The sequence below is a fragment of the Galeopterus variegatus genome, unplaced genomic scaffold, assembly GCF_000696425.1.
Source record: "Galeopterus variegatus unplaced genomic scaffold, G_variegatus-3.0.2 Scaffold7963, whole genome shotgun sequence".
Lineage (NCBI taxonomy): Eukaryota > Metazoa > Chordata > Mammalia > Dermoptera > Cynocephalidae > Galeopterus > Galeopterus variegatus.
Window position 1 is genome coordinate 77,062 of NW_007734074.1, and position 14,190 is coordinate 91,251.

General features: G+C 34.6%; 1 protein-coding gene across 1 annotated transcript in view; it reads left to right on the forward strand.

Moving 5' to 3' along the window:
• CAMKMT (calmodulin-lysine N-methyltransferase) overlaps window positions 1–14,180 on the forward strand; it is a gene marked incomplete at its 3' end in the record, with an annotated part of 39,155 nt that extends 24,975 nt beyond the window's left edge. The window contains exon 4 of the mRNA XM_008592494.1: window positions 14,127–14,180. Coding sequence (XP_008590716.1) covers window positions 14,127–14,180 — 54 coding nt within the window. The remainder of the gene's footprint in view (window positions 1–14,126) is intronic.
• Between the last annotated feature and the right edge of the window lie 10 nt (window positions 14,181–14,190).

Sequence of the window (14,190 nt, forward strand, 5' to 3'; positions counted from 1 at the left end):
GTAAAATAAAAATAATTTCCTAAAGGTCTAAATTATTATTTTAGACATGAATAACTATCTTGTCCTTCTCTAAATTTTCTTCACATTCACTGACTTGTCCCCTCCTCTCCCCCCACAATTGTTGTTGGATTAGCAAATGGAGAGATTACATGTTACTGGTATTTTTTTTGCTGCTGTCTGTTGTGTGGTAGAAATGTTTGAGATTTTGGAAGGAGACCCACCTATATTTGAATTTTGGCTCTGAAATTCACCTTGAGCAGTGTATATCATCCCCATAAGCCTTGTTTTTTTCCATCTCCTAGGACTAGATATAATGTATAGAAAATGTATAACATACTATGTGCCTTAGAGTTGACACAGTATAGAAGTTATTTATTAATTATTACTGGTAATGAGTACCCCTAAAACTTCTTTCAGTTTTTTTCTAATAAAGAAGATAATCTTATTAACTATTATTCTGATGTCTTAAACTATTTTGATTGAAATAACAAAGAAGGAAATTTAGATAAAATTACCAAAATAGTAATTTTTTAAAATGTGTTGTTATAAATGTGGTTTTAAAAACCTGAGTATATTGCCAAGTGATGGAAGTGGGGACAAAAGTAAGACCTATTAAAATATGTTTTTCGGTGTGCCTTTTATATTCTTTTTATTTTATAGGAAAAATCGATACTGGTTTCATTAAATGATAAATTGGTAAAGTCCTGTTCTAATAAGGTAAATATTGATTGTAACTGTTATATAACCTTGGGTGTAAAGTGATTGTGGATTGAAAAAGTGATTTTTCACTTGATGCCTCAAAAATATTATTTTTACACTGAAAGTTTAAATTGGGTGAATTTGTGATTAGAAATCCCAGCAGAGGGCGCCATAACCATAATTCTGTCTTACTGCCCAGTATAGTTAGAATAAAATACCTTGAATAATAACTGTGAGCTTTCACCATGTAAACATATAAAGATGTGTTTAAACATTTCCATTTGACTTCTTTCTTTTTTTTTTTTTAAAAGGATCTTAACCCTTGACTTGGTGTTGTCAGCACCACGCTCAGCCAGTGAGCGAACCGGCCATCCCTATATGGGATCTGAACCCGGGGTCTTGGTGTCAACAGAACCATACTCTCCCGAGTGAGCCACGGGCCGGCCCATTTGATTTATTTCTAATGTATTTAATATAATCAGTAATTTGTTAATACAAAAGATACTTTTTTTTCTGTTTGGTTTTTAAGTTCAATTTTTCTTGTTTTTGTTTTAAATATCAGTTTAATATTTGTACTTCTAGCTTTAAAGGAATACTTTTGGTCTTGTTAACCTTGATAGAGAGTGAAAGTTCTACACAAGAGTATTAGTTTCTAAATCATCATCATGATAGTACACTGAAGGATATTTAGAATGAGGAAAAAAGTTTCTAATAGTATGAAAGAGCCAATAGATGCAATTACCATTTATTTTAGGAATTTGTTTTCAGACTCATATTACTTCCTGATAACAGAAAAAATAACTTAATTAAAATATTTTATAGTCACAAGAACCTTGTATGGGTGTATATAGAAAACACAATATATTCATGGTTTAGTGGAACCTTTAATATCGATTTTAAGTTAATTTTTAAAATCAGGGGATGATTGTATTCACTGCAAACTTTCAAAGATGAAAGCGTCAGTCTTCTTGGATTTGTCATTCTCTAACCAAAAAGATATGGGAAAACCTCTTTATTTTTGAAAAATAAATGATAGTTTCTTATTTCCTGATGTATTAGAAAAGAAATATAGGGCTGGCCCGTGGCTCACTTGGGAGAGCGTGGTGCTGACAACACCAAGTCAAGGGTTAAGATCCCCTTACCAGTCATCTTTCAAAAAAAAAGGAAAAGAAAATATTCTTTGTATTTTTTTTTATTGTTTAGAAGTATTGTATTTTTAAATGTATAACTTGCATAGTGTTGTATATTTTCAATATATCCTTTCACTGCTTGAATTACTTTGAATGTTGTAGGAAGAAAGGAAAACAAATCTCATAAAGAATTGATAATTTCTGTGTAATGATTTATTGCTATACAGTATGTGATCCCCACCTTATTTTTGGAAAACAAACTATTTTGAAATTCAAGCTTTCTTTTTGCTTACCTTCACTTAGGGCTCGATATGCATATTTCATTCTTTGATTTCTACTACTCCATAACCTACTTCCTTCTAGATACCAAAGCTGCTCTGTAGACAAGTCATGCTTTCTATTGATTCATCATGCCTGGAAAGAGATGCTGGCAAGCTACCTAGGGAAAAGTAGAGGATGACATCCTTCACCTCATGCGAGGTGCTGGCTGATTCTGTTTCGTTTGACGTGTCGCTTAGATACCTTTGGTAACAGGGGAGTGTTCTGTTTGTGAGTATCACAGCAGATTTCTTGCTTCTGTTTCCTTTTTGGGCGGAGTCTCCTTTCTAGCCTGTCCCCTAACCTCTAGTCAATGAAGTGCCACCATGCTATCTCTTTTCCAAAGTCAGTTTCTTCCTCCAAAGTCATCTCTTTCCAGTAGCGAAATGAATTTTTAAAAATGTGATTTTCCTCAGGACTTAGTTGATCCAAATTTGGATATCACAGTATCTAATAGGATAATTTGGTATTTATAAAATTTCATCCAAGCTTGGGGGTATTATAGCTTCATTTGTATTTCTTAAGCACACCATCCATTGTTGGATAGCCTGAACAGACAGTACTACTTCTCATACAATTTTTTATATACAATATGATATCTACAAGCCTTTAAAGTATAGGAAGTCAATAGTTATTTATATATCATTGCAGTAACCTAGTGTGAATCAGAATTCTTAGCAAACGTTGCAACTTATATTTGGGAAATTTATTGGTAAAACCCTTCTGCCATTCTTTGAAAAAATTTTTTTAAATGGGCTACATAAGAGGACCCTTTGGTAGTTGGTATCTCATTGTCTCCTAGAGAAATTTGTAGACCCATGGCCTTATATACTCTTACATGTGACAATGGTGATTTTTTTTTCCCCCAGTGAATCCTAGGGTTGATCTGGACTTTAATGCACATGGCTATTGTCTTTGCTTTGTAGTGGTCTGATACCAGGACTTGTTTTGTGATTTATCCAAAACTGATCTAATCACATATTACTGAAGGAAAAATTCTTATTGAAATAAAAAATATTTTTATTTTACTTTCTATCAGTATTTGGGAAACCAAAGATAATATTTTCTTATGAAATACAGTCCAAATGTTCAGTTTTTCTGTTTCATTGTTATTGTGTTATATAGTTAGGGTTTGTAATATTGTTGGAATATCAAAACTTCAAGAATGTCAGCTTGGATTTAAAAATGTTTTCCTCACTCAAATAAAGGTGTACAGTTATCCCTCGGTATCCATGGGGGATTAGTTCCAGGATCTCCCATGGATATCAAAATCCACGGATGATTGAGTCCCTGATAAAAATGGTAAAGTATTTGCATATAACCTGGGCACATCCTCCCGTACACTTCAAATCATCTCAAGATTACTTATAATAACTAATACAATAAAATGCTATGTAAACAGTTGTTATATTGTACGAAGATACTTCATAAATTTCGTGGAAAGATAGAATTAAAAGAATACAAAACTTTCCATGAAATTTTTGTAGTATCCTTGTATTGTTTAGGGAATAATGACAAGGAACAAAAGTTTGTACATATTCAGTACAGATGCAATTTTTTTCCCAAATATTTTTGATCTGTGGTTGGCTGAATCCATGGATGCAGAACCCACAGATGCAGAGAGCCAACTGTATATATGTGTGTATGGGAATACTTCAAATTTTGTGGAAAAATAAAATTAAAAGATAATGTGACTGCAACACGAAAATCAAGGATTCAGATCCCCTTACCAGCCAACTGCCAAAAAAAAAAAAAAGATAATGCAAATCTTTCCATGAACTTTTTAATGTATCCTTGTATGTGTATATGTATACATGTATGCATAGATATATATGTAATATGTATATATGTGTACATGTATACATAGATATATATTACATATATACACAATACTTATACATATGCATATATGCTTTGTATATATATATACACACAGAAACATATACACATATATGCACATAAACACTTCATAAAGGAGTTTGATTAAAAAATGAGAAAATTTGGGTGTTTATGGATCATTGCTCTATTTTTAAGTTATTGTGGTTGTAAAGGAGCATGGGATATGAAGTTCAGGTTTTAGCTCTGCTAGTTATTAGCTGTCTGATTATAGGTAAGTCTTTGAGCAAGTCTTAACTCCCTATGTAAAACTAAATAAGAAACAGTAGCTACCTTGTAGTGTGGTGAACATAAAATTAGACAACATTGAATGCACTATGTAGGCTGTAAATAATATTTTTATTATTTTCTATTTTTAGCATTAATATCATCTGCCTTATTTTTGAACTTTTTCAATATCTTGGAAATATATTTTTTAAATATTTTGGAAAATAACACAAGATAGGAAATATTTTTGGTGTGCTGTCCTGTTTTAATATTTTATATTATTTTGTTATGTGAAAACATAGTGTAAAACTACAGAGTTAAAATAATATGGCACTAATACAGAAATACACATAGACATCAATGTCTTAGTTTAGAAGGTTTACAAAGACCTACATACATGTGATTTATCATATGGTGAAGATGGAATTTCAGTAAGAGAGGAAAGGAGGGATTCTTCAATAAATAGTACTGGGACCACTAACTAGGAATTTAGAAGAATAATATGGTAGTTTTATTTTTAATTTTTTGAGGAACTTCCATAGTATTTTCCATAATGGATGTGCTAAAACATTCCCACCAATAGTGTAAAAGGATTCTCTTTTTTCTACATCTTTGCCAACACTTATCTTTTGTCTTTTCGATAATAGCCCTCCTAACTAGAGTGAGGTAATACCTCATTGTGGTTTTGATTTGCACTTCCCTGATGATTAGTGATGTTGAGCAATTTTTTGTATGTTGATTTGTATGTCTTCTTTTGAGAAATGTTGATTTAGGTCTTTTGCCCATATTTAAATCAGATTATTTATTCTTTTGCTATTGAGTTGAGTTCCTTATGTATTTTGGATATTAACTCCTGGTCAGATGTATAGTTTGCAGATATTTTCTCCCAGTTTCTGGGTTGTCTCCTCCCTTTGTTGATTGTTTTCTTTTGCTTTTAGTATGATTCAGCAATCTCACTACTATATGTATCCAAAGGAAACAAAATTGATATGTTGAAGAAATATCTGCACTCCCATGTTTATTGCAGCATTATTCACAACAGCCAAGATATAGAACCAACCTAAGTGTCCATCAGGGGATGTATGGACTAAAAAAGGTGGTATATATACACAATGGAATACTAGTCAGCCATAAAAAAGAATGAAATCCTGTCATTTGCAGCAACATGGATGAACCTGGAGGACACAATATTAAGTAGAACAAGCCAGGCATGGAAAGATAAATATTTCACAATCTCACTCATGTGGAACCTAGAAAAGTTGATCTCATAGAAGTAGGGAGTATAATGGTGGTTATCAGAGGCTGGGTTGTTTAGAGGCGCAAGAGGGAAATAGAGAGATGTTGGTCAAAGGATAATAATTACAGTTAGGAGGAATAAATTTCGAGAGATTTATTGTACAGCAAGGTGACTATAGTTAATGACAGTATATTGTATTCTTGAAAAATGTAAAGAGAGTGGATATTATGTGCTATTACAACAAAAATAATAACTATGTGAGATAATGCATTTCTCAATTGGCTAGATTTAACCTTTTGCCAATGTATACATACAGCAAAACATGTTGCACATGATAAAAACATATAATGTTATCTATGAATTAAAAAATATGTATAGATTGAAAAAATAAAGGTGACCCCATCCTTTATACTATATTCCAAAATAGATTTAAGATGGATTAAGTATTTAATTAGAAATCTTTGGGCCGGCCCGGTGGCGCACTGCTACAGTGCGCCGCTTGGGAGCGCAGCGGCGCTCCCGCCGAGGGTTCGGATCCCACATGCAGACCGGTTCCCGCTCACTGGCTGAGCGAGGGGCGGGGGGGGTGCAGCACCGAGGGTTGCGATCCCGTTGCCAGTCCCGGTCCAGTACGGGCACGACACTGAGGGTTGCGGTCCGTTGCCGGACACGAAAAAAGACAAAAAGGAAAAAAAAAAAAAAGAAATCTTAACATTCCTGCATATTTCAGATAAATAATTTTTTATATTGAAATAAGGAAGCCCTTCTAAGTATGACCCAAACCCCATGGATTTAAAGATTAACAGATTGACTCAATTAAGATTTAAAGATACTTTATTCAAAAAGCGGCATCAAAAAAAGTTGAAATACAAATTACAAACTGGTAATTATTATTTATGACATATATGCAGACATATATATTTTGTATAAAGAGCTCCCACAAATCAATAACAAAAAGACAGGCAATCTGCAAATCTGTAAGAAAAAGAAAAACAGCCAAAAATTAGGAAGTATTTCACAAAAGAAATAATGTTCTACAAGTACAGCAAATGATTATTTTACTAGTAATCGAGGAAATGTGATTAAAACAGTGAGATGTAATTTTTGCTTATCGGGTTGACAAAGATGAGAGAAGATAAGCAATAAAAAGTGAATTGTAGGGAAATGGACATTCTCAACAGTGTTGACGGGAGGGTAATTTGATTATACTTTTCCAGAGGCAGCCTGCCAATATCTTTCATAATTTTAAGTATCCATATATTTTGACTGGTAATTCCCTTTCTAAAAAAAAATAATGAAATCAGTGTGCAAAGCTGTATGTAAAGGGATTCATTGCAGCACAATGAGTAACTGGAAAAAATGTAAATTTTTAATTGTGGATAATCCGTACAATGGGGTACTATATATAGCTATTCATGGTCCTAATAAAACATATTAGGTTAAGAAAAAATCAGTACAGGAAATAATGATCTTATTTTGTAAAATGCATATGCCTATTAAGTATGTTTGTAGGGATATATATGCATAGAACTGTGTGTCTCAATGCTCAGTGCTTTGTTAGGGTGTTGGGATTATGGGTGGTTTTCACTTTCTTTATGCTTGTGAGAATAGTTTGAATTTTTTATGGCATGTGTTACTTTTGTAACTGGAAAAAGCAATGTTATTTTGAAAAAATACTCTAACTTCCGAATTGAGTATTCATTTTTTGACTGAAAGCTGTGATAAAATCTTAAATTGCTTGGGACAACACTGTGAAAAAAAGGAGCAATTTATTTTACCAATGAAAAAATAGAAAATATTTTGTAGTGCTTTTCTCCAAGGAGCTCACAGCATATTAGATGTTAATGTATTAGTCTCCTCATACACTTAACGAGATAAGAAATCAGAGATCAAATCATTTTAGCACCATATTAAGTCAAGGCAATATAAAGAGATTAAAGTCAGTGGGAAAATACTGAGTTTTGGGCACAGATCATTTATAAGTTGTGTCAGAAAATAAATGCATGAGTTTGTAAATGGGTAGTATGCATGGGTAATGGTCAGCAGCCCTGAGATTATAAATGGGACCTCAAAGCCAGTTGTACTGGATTTGGCTCTTAGCCCCTCTTTAAGATCACAATGTACCTGTAGTTTTTGATTCTTAGTCTGTTTTAAAAGATTTCTGGAGGTTAGGTTAGGTGGCTAGATGGTAGTTTCCCTAACCCTGTGTCTCCAGCTGTCTTACTTCCTTGCTCCTTAGTTATCAGGGCAGTTTTTCTTTTGGCGCAATATTGCGTAAGCATGCATCTAAACTATAAACACAGTCCTATATATTTGTTATTACTATTTACCATGGAAGGAACATTTAGAAGATTTCTTTTTTTAATGCATTTTTAAAAATTTTATCTGAAACGAGAATTTACAGAATTGGAAGAATTCTCTTTGATAATAGAAGGTGGTGCTATTGTGAGAAGACTGAAATGAACTCTGTAATCCTTCTAGATTCATATGCTCTCATCAGCACAATACTAGAAGGTAGCTTATGTCTTTGTTGTTAAGCTGCTAGTTTTTCTCTCCTTTAAATGTCTGAAGGGATGTTCCTAATTTAGGTGCCTCCAAGTTTTAGCAGAAGGTATGCCAAGGGAGTCTCTTTTTTTCCTGAGCAAATACTGAATAGTACTTCTTTCTCTATCTTCTATTTAAAAAGCTACCATTACTTTTGCATCCTTTATACATTGTCAGGAACTTTTTTTTTTTTTTTAAAGATGACCGGTAAGGGGATCTTAACCCTTGACTTGGTGTTGTCAGCACCACGCTCACCCAGTGAGCAAATCGGCTATCCCTATATGGGATCCGAACCCGTGGCCTTGGTGTTATCAGCACCACACTCTCCCGAGTGAGCCACAGGCCGGCCCACATTGTCAGGAACTTTGTAATTATTATCCCACTTAATAATCTTAACAACTTTGCAAGGGGTGAGGAAACTGATACCCGTAACAAGGTAACTTTCTTAAAGATTTAGTGAGTGGTCACACAAGAATTTATAACTATTCTATTATATTTCTTGAAGGTTACATTTCCCCAAAATGGCCAGAAATGAATTTTGAAAGTTCATGATGGGAATTGAAACTAACAGTGGTAACTTGGAGGGCTAGAAAATAACTTTGTGAAATGGAAAACAATTCTGTTCAGCAGATTGTGTCTCAGAGGACACTGATTAAAGGTCACTGGAAAATGGGCCCTCCAGGGTTTCTGAAAGGTTGACAATCTAATGGAGTGGGGACTTGGGGAGTGAGGATAGGGGAGAAAGAATGCATTTTCTTTTAGTAGTCTTAAACCAAATGTGAGTTTTGTTTTATTTCAGCTTTTTTTTTTTTTTTCTGAGAAGTGCTGCTTTTTTGCAACAGCAATACAGTAGTAATACTGATTTATGTTTATGTATAACTCTTTTTCCAAGGTACTTCTCAGATGGCTTTAGTGATATTTAAAATTTGCTTAAACATAAATTATACAACTGAAAGGATATTATTGTCTTTAGCAAAGTTGTTTGGATTGTGAAAAGCCTTTCCACAGAGAATTGTGGATATTTGGACATCTGTGTGGCCTGCGTGTATTGCACTACTCTTATGAATCCTTGATGTGAACAAACTACTTAATGATTAAATGAACTTAGTGTTTGTTTATATTTACCTCTTTTTTTTTTTTATTCTCCCCTCTCAGTATTTACTCTCCATTCCTACCCCTGAATGTGAATATTTGCCTTATATCCTAGGAGGTGGGGACAGTTCATGGGAAGGAATGAGGAAAAGTTTCAAATCATTCTGTGTGTATGAAAAATGTGGATGTATTATGTATATTGGAGGTGCGCCACATGCTCACAATTTGCTTGTTCTAGTATGCTTGATCAGGTGGAATTTTTGCTGCAGTGGGAAATTCGTGGTTTGTCTGAAGCCTTTGCCCTTCCAGGCTGCTGGAGGCCAGACTTCTGTGTCATTGCTGATTCACAGGAGTTCCTGACAATTGGCATCACTTTTCCAACTAAAAAAAATAAAGTATCATGGGTTTTTATTTATTTGTTTATTTATTTAAATTGAAACATAATTGATTATACATATTTGTGGAGTACAGAGTAAATTGTCAATACTTGTGTACGGTATGAAAAAGTATCGTTATAGTTGTGTGATAGTCAAAGAAAGATAAATAGTATTTTGATTAATCCTGGACGTTGGTTTTATTTTAATATTTGACAACTTAATCAGACTTCAGTGGGGATGGGTTGGACTGCCTTTATGTACAATTGAGAAATGACATATATTTTATGAAAACTGCAAGTTCTCCTCTGCTTGTGCTTATCCCCTGGATTCCTGTAGAAGAGAAATTAGAATAACAAGAGTGAGGGAGGGATTGACTCATTGCTCTCTTTGATCTTTCTCTCTTACGTCCTACACATTTGTAGTTTGTATCCCACAATTTAGCATTCAATTATATATCATACTGTATTAGCTGTTTGTGAATCTTTTTCTCTCAAAATAAAATTTAGCTCTCTTGATTGCAGGGACCATGTATTATACTTCTGCAATATTTATAAAACCATAGTCTCTGTGGTTCAATCTTAGAGGATGTTAATCTGAAGTCCAGGCAACAAAAAGTATTTTCAAATGACTTGAGTATTTTACCTCTCTTGATTAAATGACTTGAAGATAACACCGTCTCCACCAATTTTTCTTACAATTTCCCTTTTTTCCCTCTCCCCATTCGCTGCCATCTCACATTGCTGCTGGTTCTGCACCTCTTAAATACAAAACAATCAAACAAAAACCTCAGAAAACAATTGTAATTCTCATTATCTGTCATAAGATAATTCTCTTGTCTTCCTTTTTACCCCCTTTCCTCTGATTCTTTATCACAGAACTGAGGAATAAGACTTTCAAGTCGTGATTTTCCTTGCAGGGTATGAGCCTGGGATAGGCAGACTGGAAGGAGGGGAAGAAAGTGACACAGATCAGGTTCTTTTAGTTAGAGTAACTGTGCTGCCGTGTTTGCTTGGCATGGCCCCACTTGCTCGTAGCATGATTATTAACAGTTCCTCCTTTCACTTCCCACAGTGTCCTGGTTTAGATGATAAGTTATATATGTATGTGTAGAAAACAAAGAAGGAGAAAGATTGGAAGCTTACATTAATTGTTTATATCCATTTATACCTCTTTATCCCACCACAGTACCTTGTACAAGGCCTGGCCCAATTGGTATTCAATAAGTATGCATTGATTCATTTAAATTCCAAGTCACACTCAAACTCATTGATTCTAAACAAGTGTATTTATATTTGATATATTACTCTACATAACAGAATGGAAAATCTAGGTCTTGATTTTTAGAGGATACATACCACAGGCCCCACAAGCTAAAAGAAACTGAATTTAGAACACATACATGTTTTAACTAATGCAATAATTGAAAAAAAAAAAAAGAATTACTGCAAACATTTAAAAATAAGGAAAATTCACACAAAAACCTAGACTTCCAGTTTCTTTTAGAGAAAAAAAAAATTATCTAGTGGCCTGAGTCTAAGATCACATGGTAATCATTATCTGGAGCGAGCATGTTCTTTATTTTTCCTCAGTCCCTACTGCTCCATCCATGGACATTTGTATTTGCAACCCCTAATACCTATTATGTATTTGGAGGCATTTAAGATATGCTTGTCTTTGTATATTTTCTAGATTAGTTATTTAATTGAGAAGAGCCAATTCTCGTTATTCATTTTGTTTATCAAAGCTAATTAAATAAATACTTGTAAATTCTTTTGTAATAAGCCTTTTTTTAATCCAAAAGGTTTGTCATTAATCTTTAGAAAATATTTTTTCCCATGCTATCTATGAATGGCAATAGCTATTAACGAATATTTATGTTACTCTACATAATAAAAAATAAGCTAACACTATTTTAAATATCTTTCAACAGTCATTTAAAAAATATGTTTAAGAAAACATATTTTTGGAACTTATTCGAGTTAAAATTGTGAAATTATTTTAAAAATGAAATTGAAAAGCAATGTAGAGCTATAGGAGAAATTTTAAATATTTGTGAGTATATGTGTGTGTGTGTGTGCATGTATACTTAAATATGTGTTAACTTGATTTTCATTTGCCTCTTCTTGTTTATTTATAGATTGGAAAGGAAAGCGCAATATCAACAAGTATTGATTAAGTTCCTATTTTGTGCTGTCCTGTATTTCCAATTGTCAAATGATTTCTCAATGTTGAACTTCTACAAAGCAATAAAATAGTCTTTCTACATATGTTGAAGAAACTACTGTGTATTAAAATCTGGATATATATCTTAGTGTCTCATGCATCCAGGTACTTGGATGATTTCTGTGAATCATGTCTTAAATCTCACCAAGAAACATATGTAGTTACATTGCTTCACCAATGAAGAATTTACCCTGATAATTTTTAGAATTTGGGCAAGAAAAAGTCTTGATTTACTCTACGTTAAATATAAATTTAGTAGCATGAATATATTGTCTCAGGACATGATTTTATTTGTATATTTTTAAGACAATGTATTTTCAGTTAAAATTATCTATATGTAGACCATCAATTCCATGTTCCAAGTCTTTTCTGAATCCTCTGACTTGTTCCAGTCTGATCTCTAGGCTGCTGCAAACCTTTCATCTTGAAAAATCCCTTCACTGTCATCCTGAGGATTCATTTAACCTCTTTTGTGTTGTGTCTCATTCCAAATCCCATGGCTTTCTCTTTGTTTATTTTGTCATTTTGGAGGATTATACACCCCAGCAGCTTCCTGAGAAGGTAAGGGGAAGTCATTTTTTTGAGACCTTGTTATACTTTGGTTAGATATAAAATGATAGAATATAAAGTAATTTCCCCTTCAAAACTTTACAGCAATGCATTGTAGCTTCTAGTGTTGCATTTGAGAGATAAATCTTTATCTCTTTTATGAAAAATGTTAATTCTCTCTGCAATGTGATAGAATCATCTCTTATTCCCAGTGTTCTAGAGGTTTATGCCATAGTACCTTGGTGTGGCTCTATTTCCAAATATTGTGTTGGACATATTGGTCAGCATTTTCAATTTAGAGGGTCGTATTTTTCAGTTCTGGAAAATTTTCTTGAGTTATTTCTTTAATGATTTCCTCCCTTCTGTGTTCTTTGTTGTTTCTTTCTGAATCTTTCATTTTTTGAATGTTGTATATCCTGGACAGGTTCTCTAATTACCTTTGCATCTTCTGTTTTGCATCTTTTTGACTTTTTCTTTACTCTCAGGGATAGTTCCAAAACTTTATCTTTCAACTTTTCTGTTGAATTTTTCATTTTTATTTTTGTGCTTTTTAATGTCTGCTATGTGTCCCCCAAAAGTTCATGTGTTGGGACCTTAATTCCTCAATGTGGCAGTGTTGTGAAATGGGGCCTAGTGGGAGATGTTTGGGTCATGGGGGCGGGCTCCTCCTGAATAAAGTGATTAATGCAGTTCTCTTGGGACTGGGTTGTTATAAAGTGGATCAGTCTGCTTCGTCTACTCTCTTTTCCCATGAGCTTACTTACCGTTCTGAATTTCCACCATACTTTGGAGCAGCAGGAAGCCCTGACCAAATGCAGGCTGCCCAGTCTTGGATTTCCCAGCCTCCAGAACTGTGAACTAAATAAACCTCTTTCCTTTATAAATTACCCAGTCTCAATTCTGTTATAGCAACAGAAAATGGACCAAGACAACATCCAAAAGCTCTTTCTTAGTTTATTTTCCCAATAGTATTCTTTTTCTATTTCTTCATTGCTTCTTTTACCTTTTTTTTTTGTCTTTTTTTTTTTTTTTTTTTTCCGTGTCCGGCAACGGATCGCAACCCTCAGTGTTGCCCCCGTACTGGACCGGGGACCGGCAACGGGATTGCAACCCTCGGTGTTGCTCCCGTGCCTCGCTCAGCCAGTGAGCGGGAACCGGTCTGTATGTGGGATCCGAACCCTCGGGCGGGAGCGCCGCCGTGCTTCCCAAGCGGCGCACCATCCAGTGCGCCACCGGGCCGGCCCGCCAGTTATTTTTATGAACTAAGCAGAAGTCACATATAAATTTTTTTAAAAAAGAAAATAAACAAGTAAAAACAAAGTGAAAAGCCTGAAAAGCCTGAAATTCTCAGTTTATAAGATTTACAAGAAACTAAATATTTTTAAGAAAGAGCCATTGAAGGCAACACACATTATTCCTCACAAACAAAGTCACGTGGGAGAGACACATCCAATTCCTATTTTCAAGACAGTCTCTTTACGGAACAGTTTCTTTCAAAACACATTTCCTCTCTCGCTCGTGCTCATGTTTTAGAAGTTATTGACCAAGTGCATCTATTGACAGGTGTGTGGCATCTCAGAGGAGGCCACAACCTGGGGCCCTTGTTGTTTGGGAAAGAGAACAATGTGAAAGAACAAACAGGATAACCTGGCCACTGCCTGCTGTGCTAACACGTGCCTCAAGCGACTCCCACAGTCACCTCGACACAGAGTTCCATCTAACAAGACCAGCAGCCCCCAACCCAGCACCTGAATCAACAACACGTCCACTACAAGGAAACAGCCATGCGAGGGTGACCCTGGCCTCGCTCTGCCTGGGAAGTGACCTTCTGCCTCCCTTGGGCAAGAGACACAGGCATCTGGCCAGAGCTGGATCTCTACCGCCAGTTCATGCTTTGGTATCAGGAAAGTACGTTTCT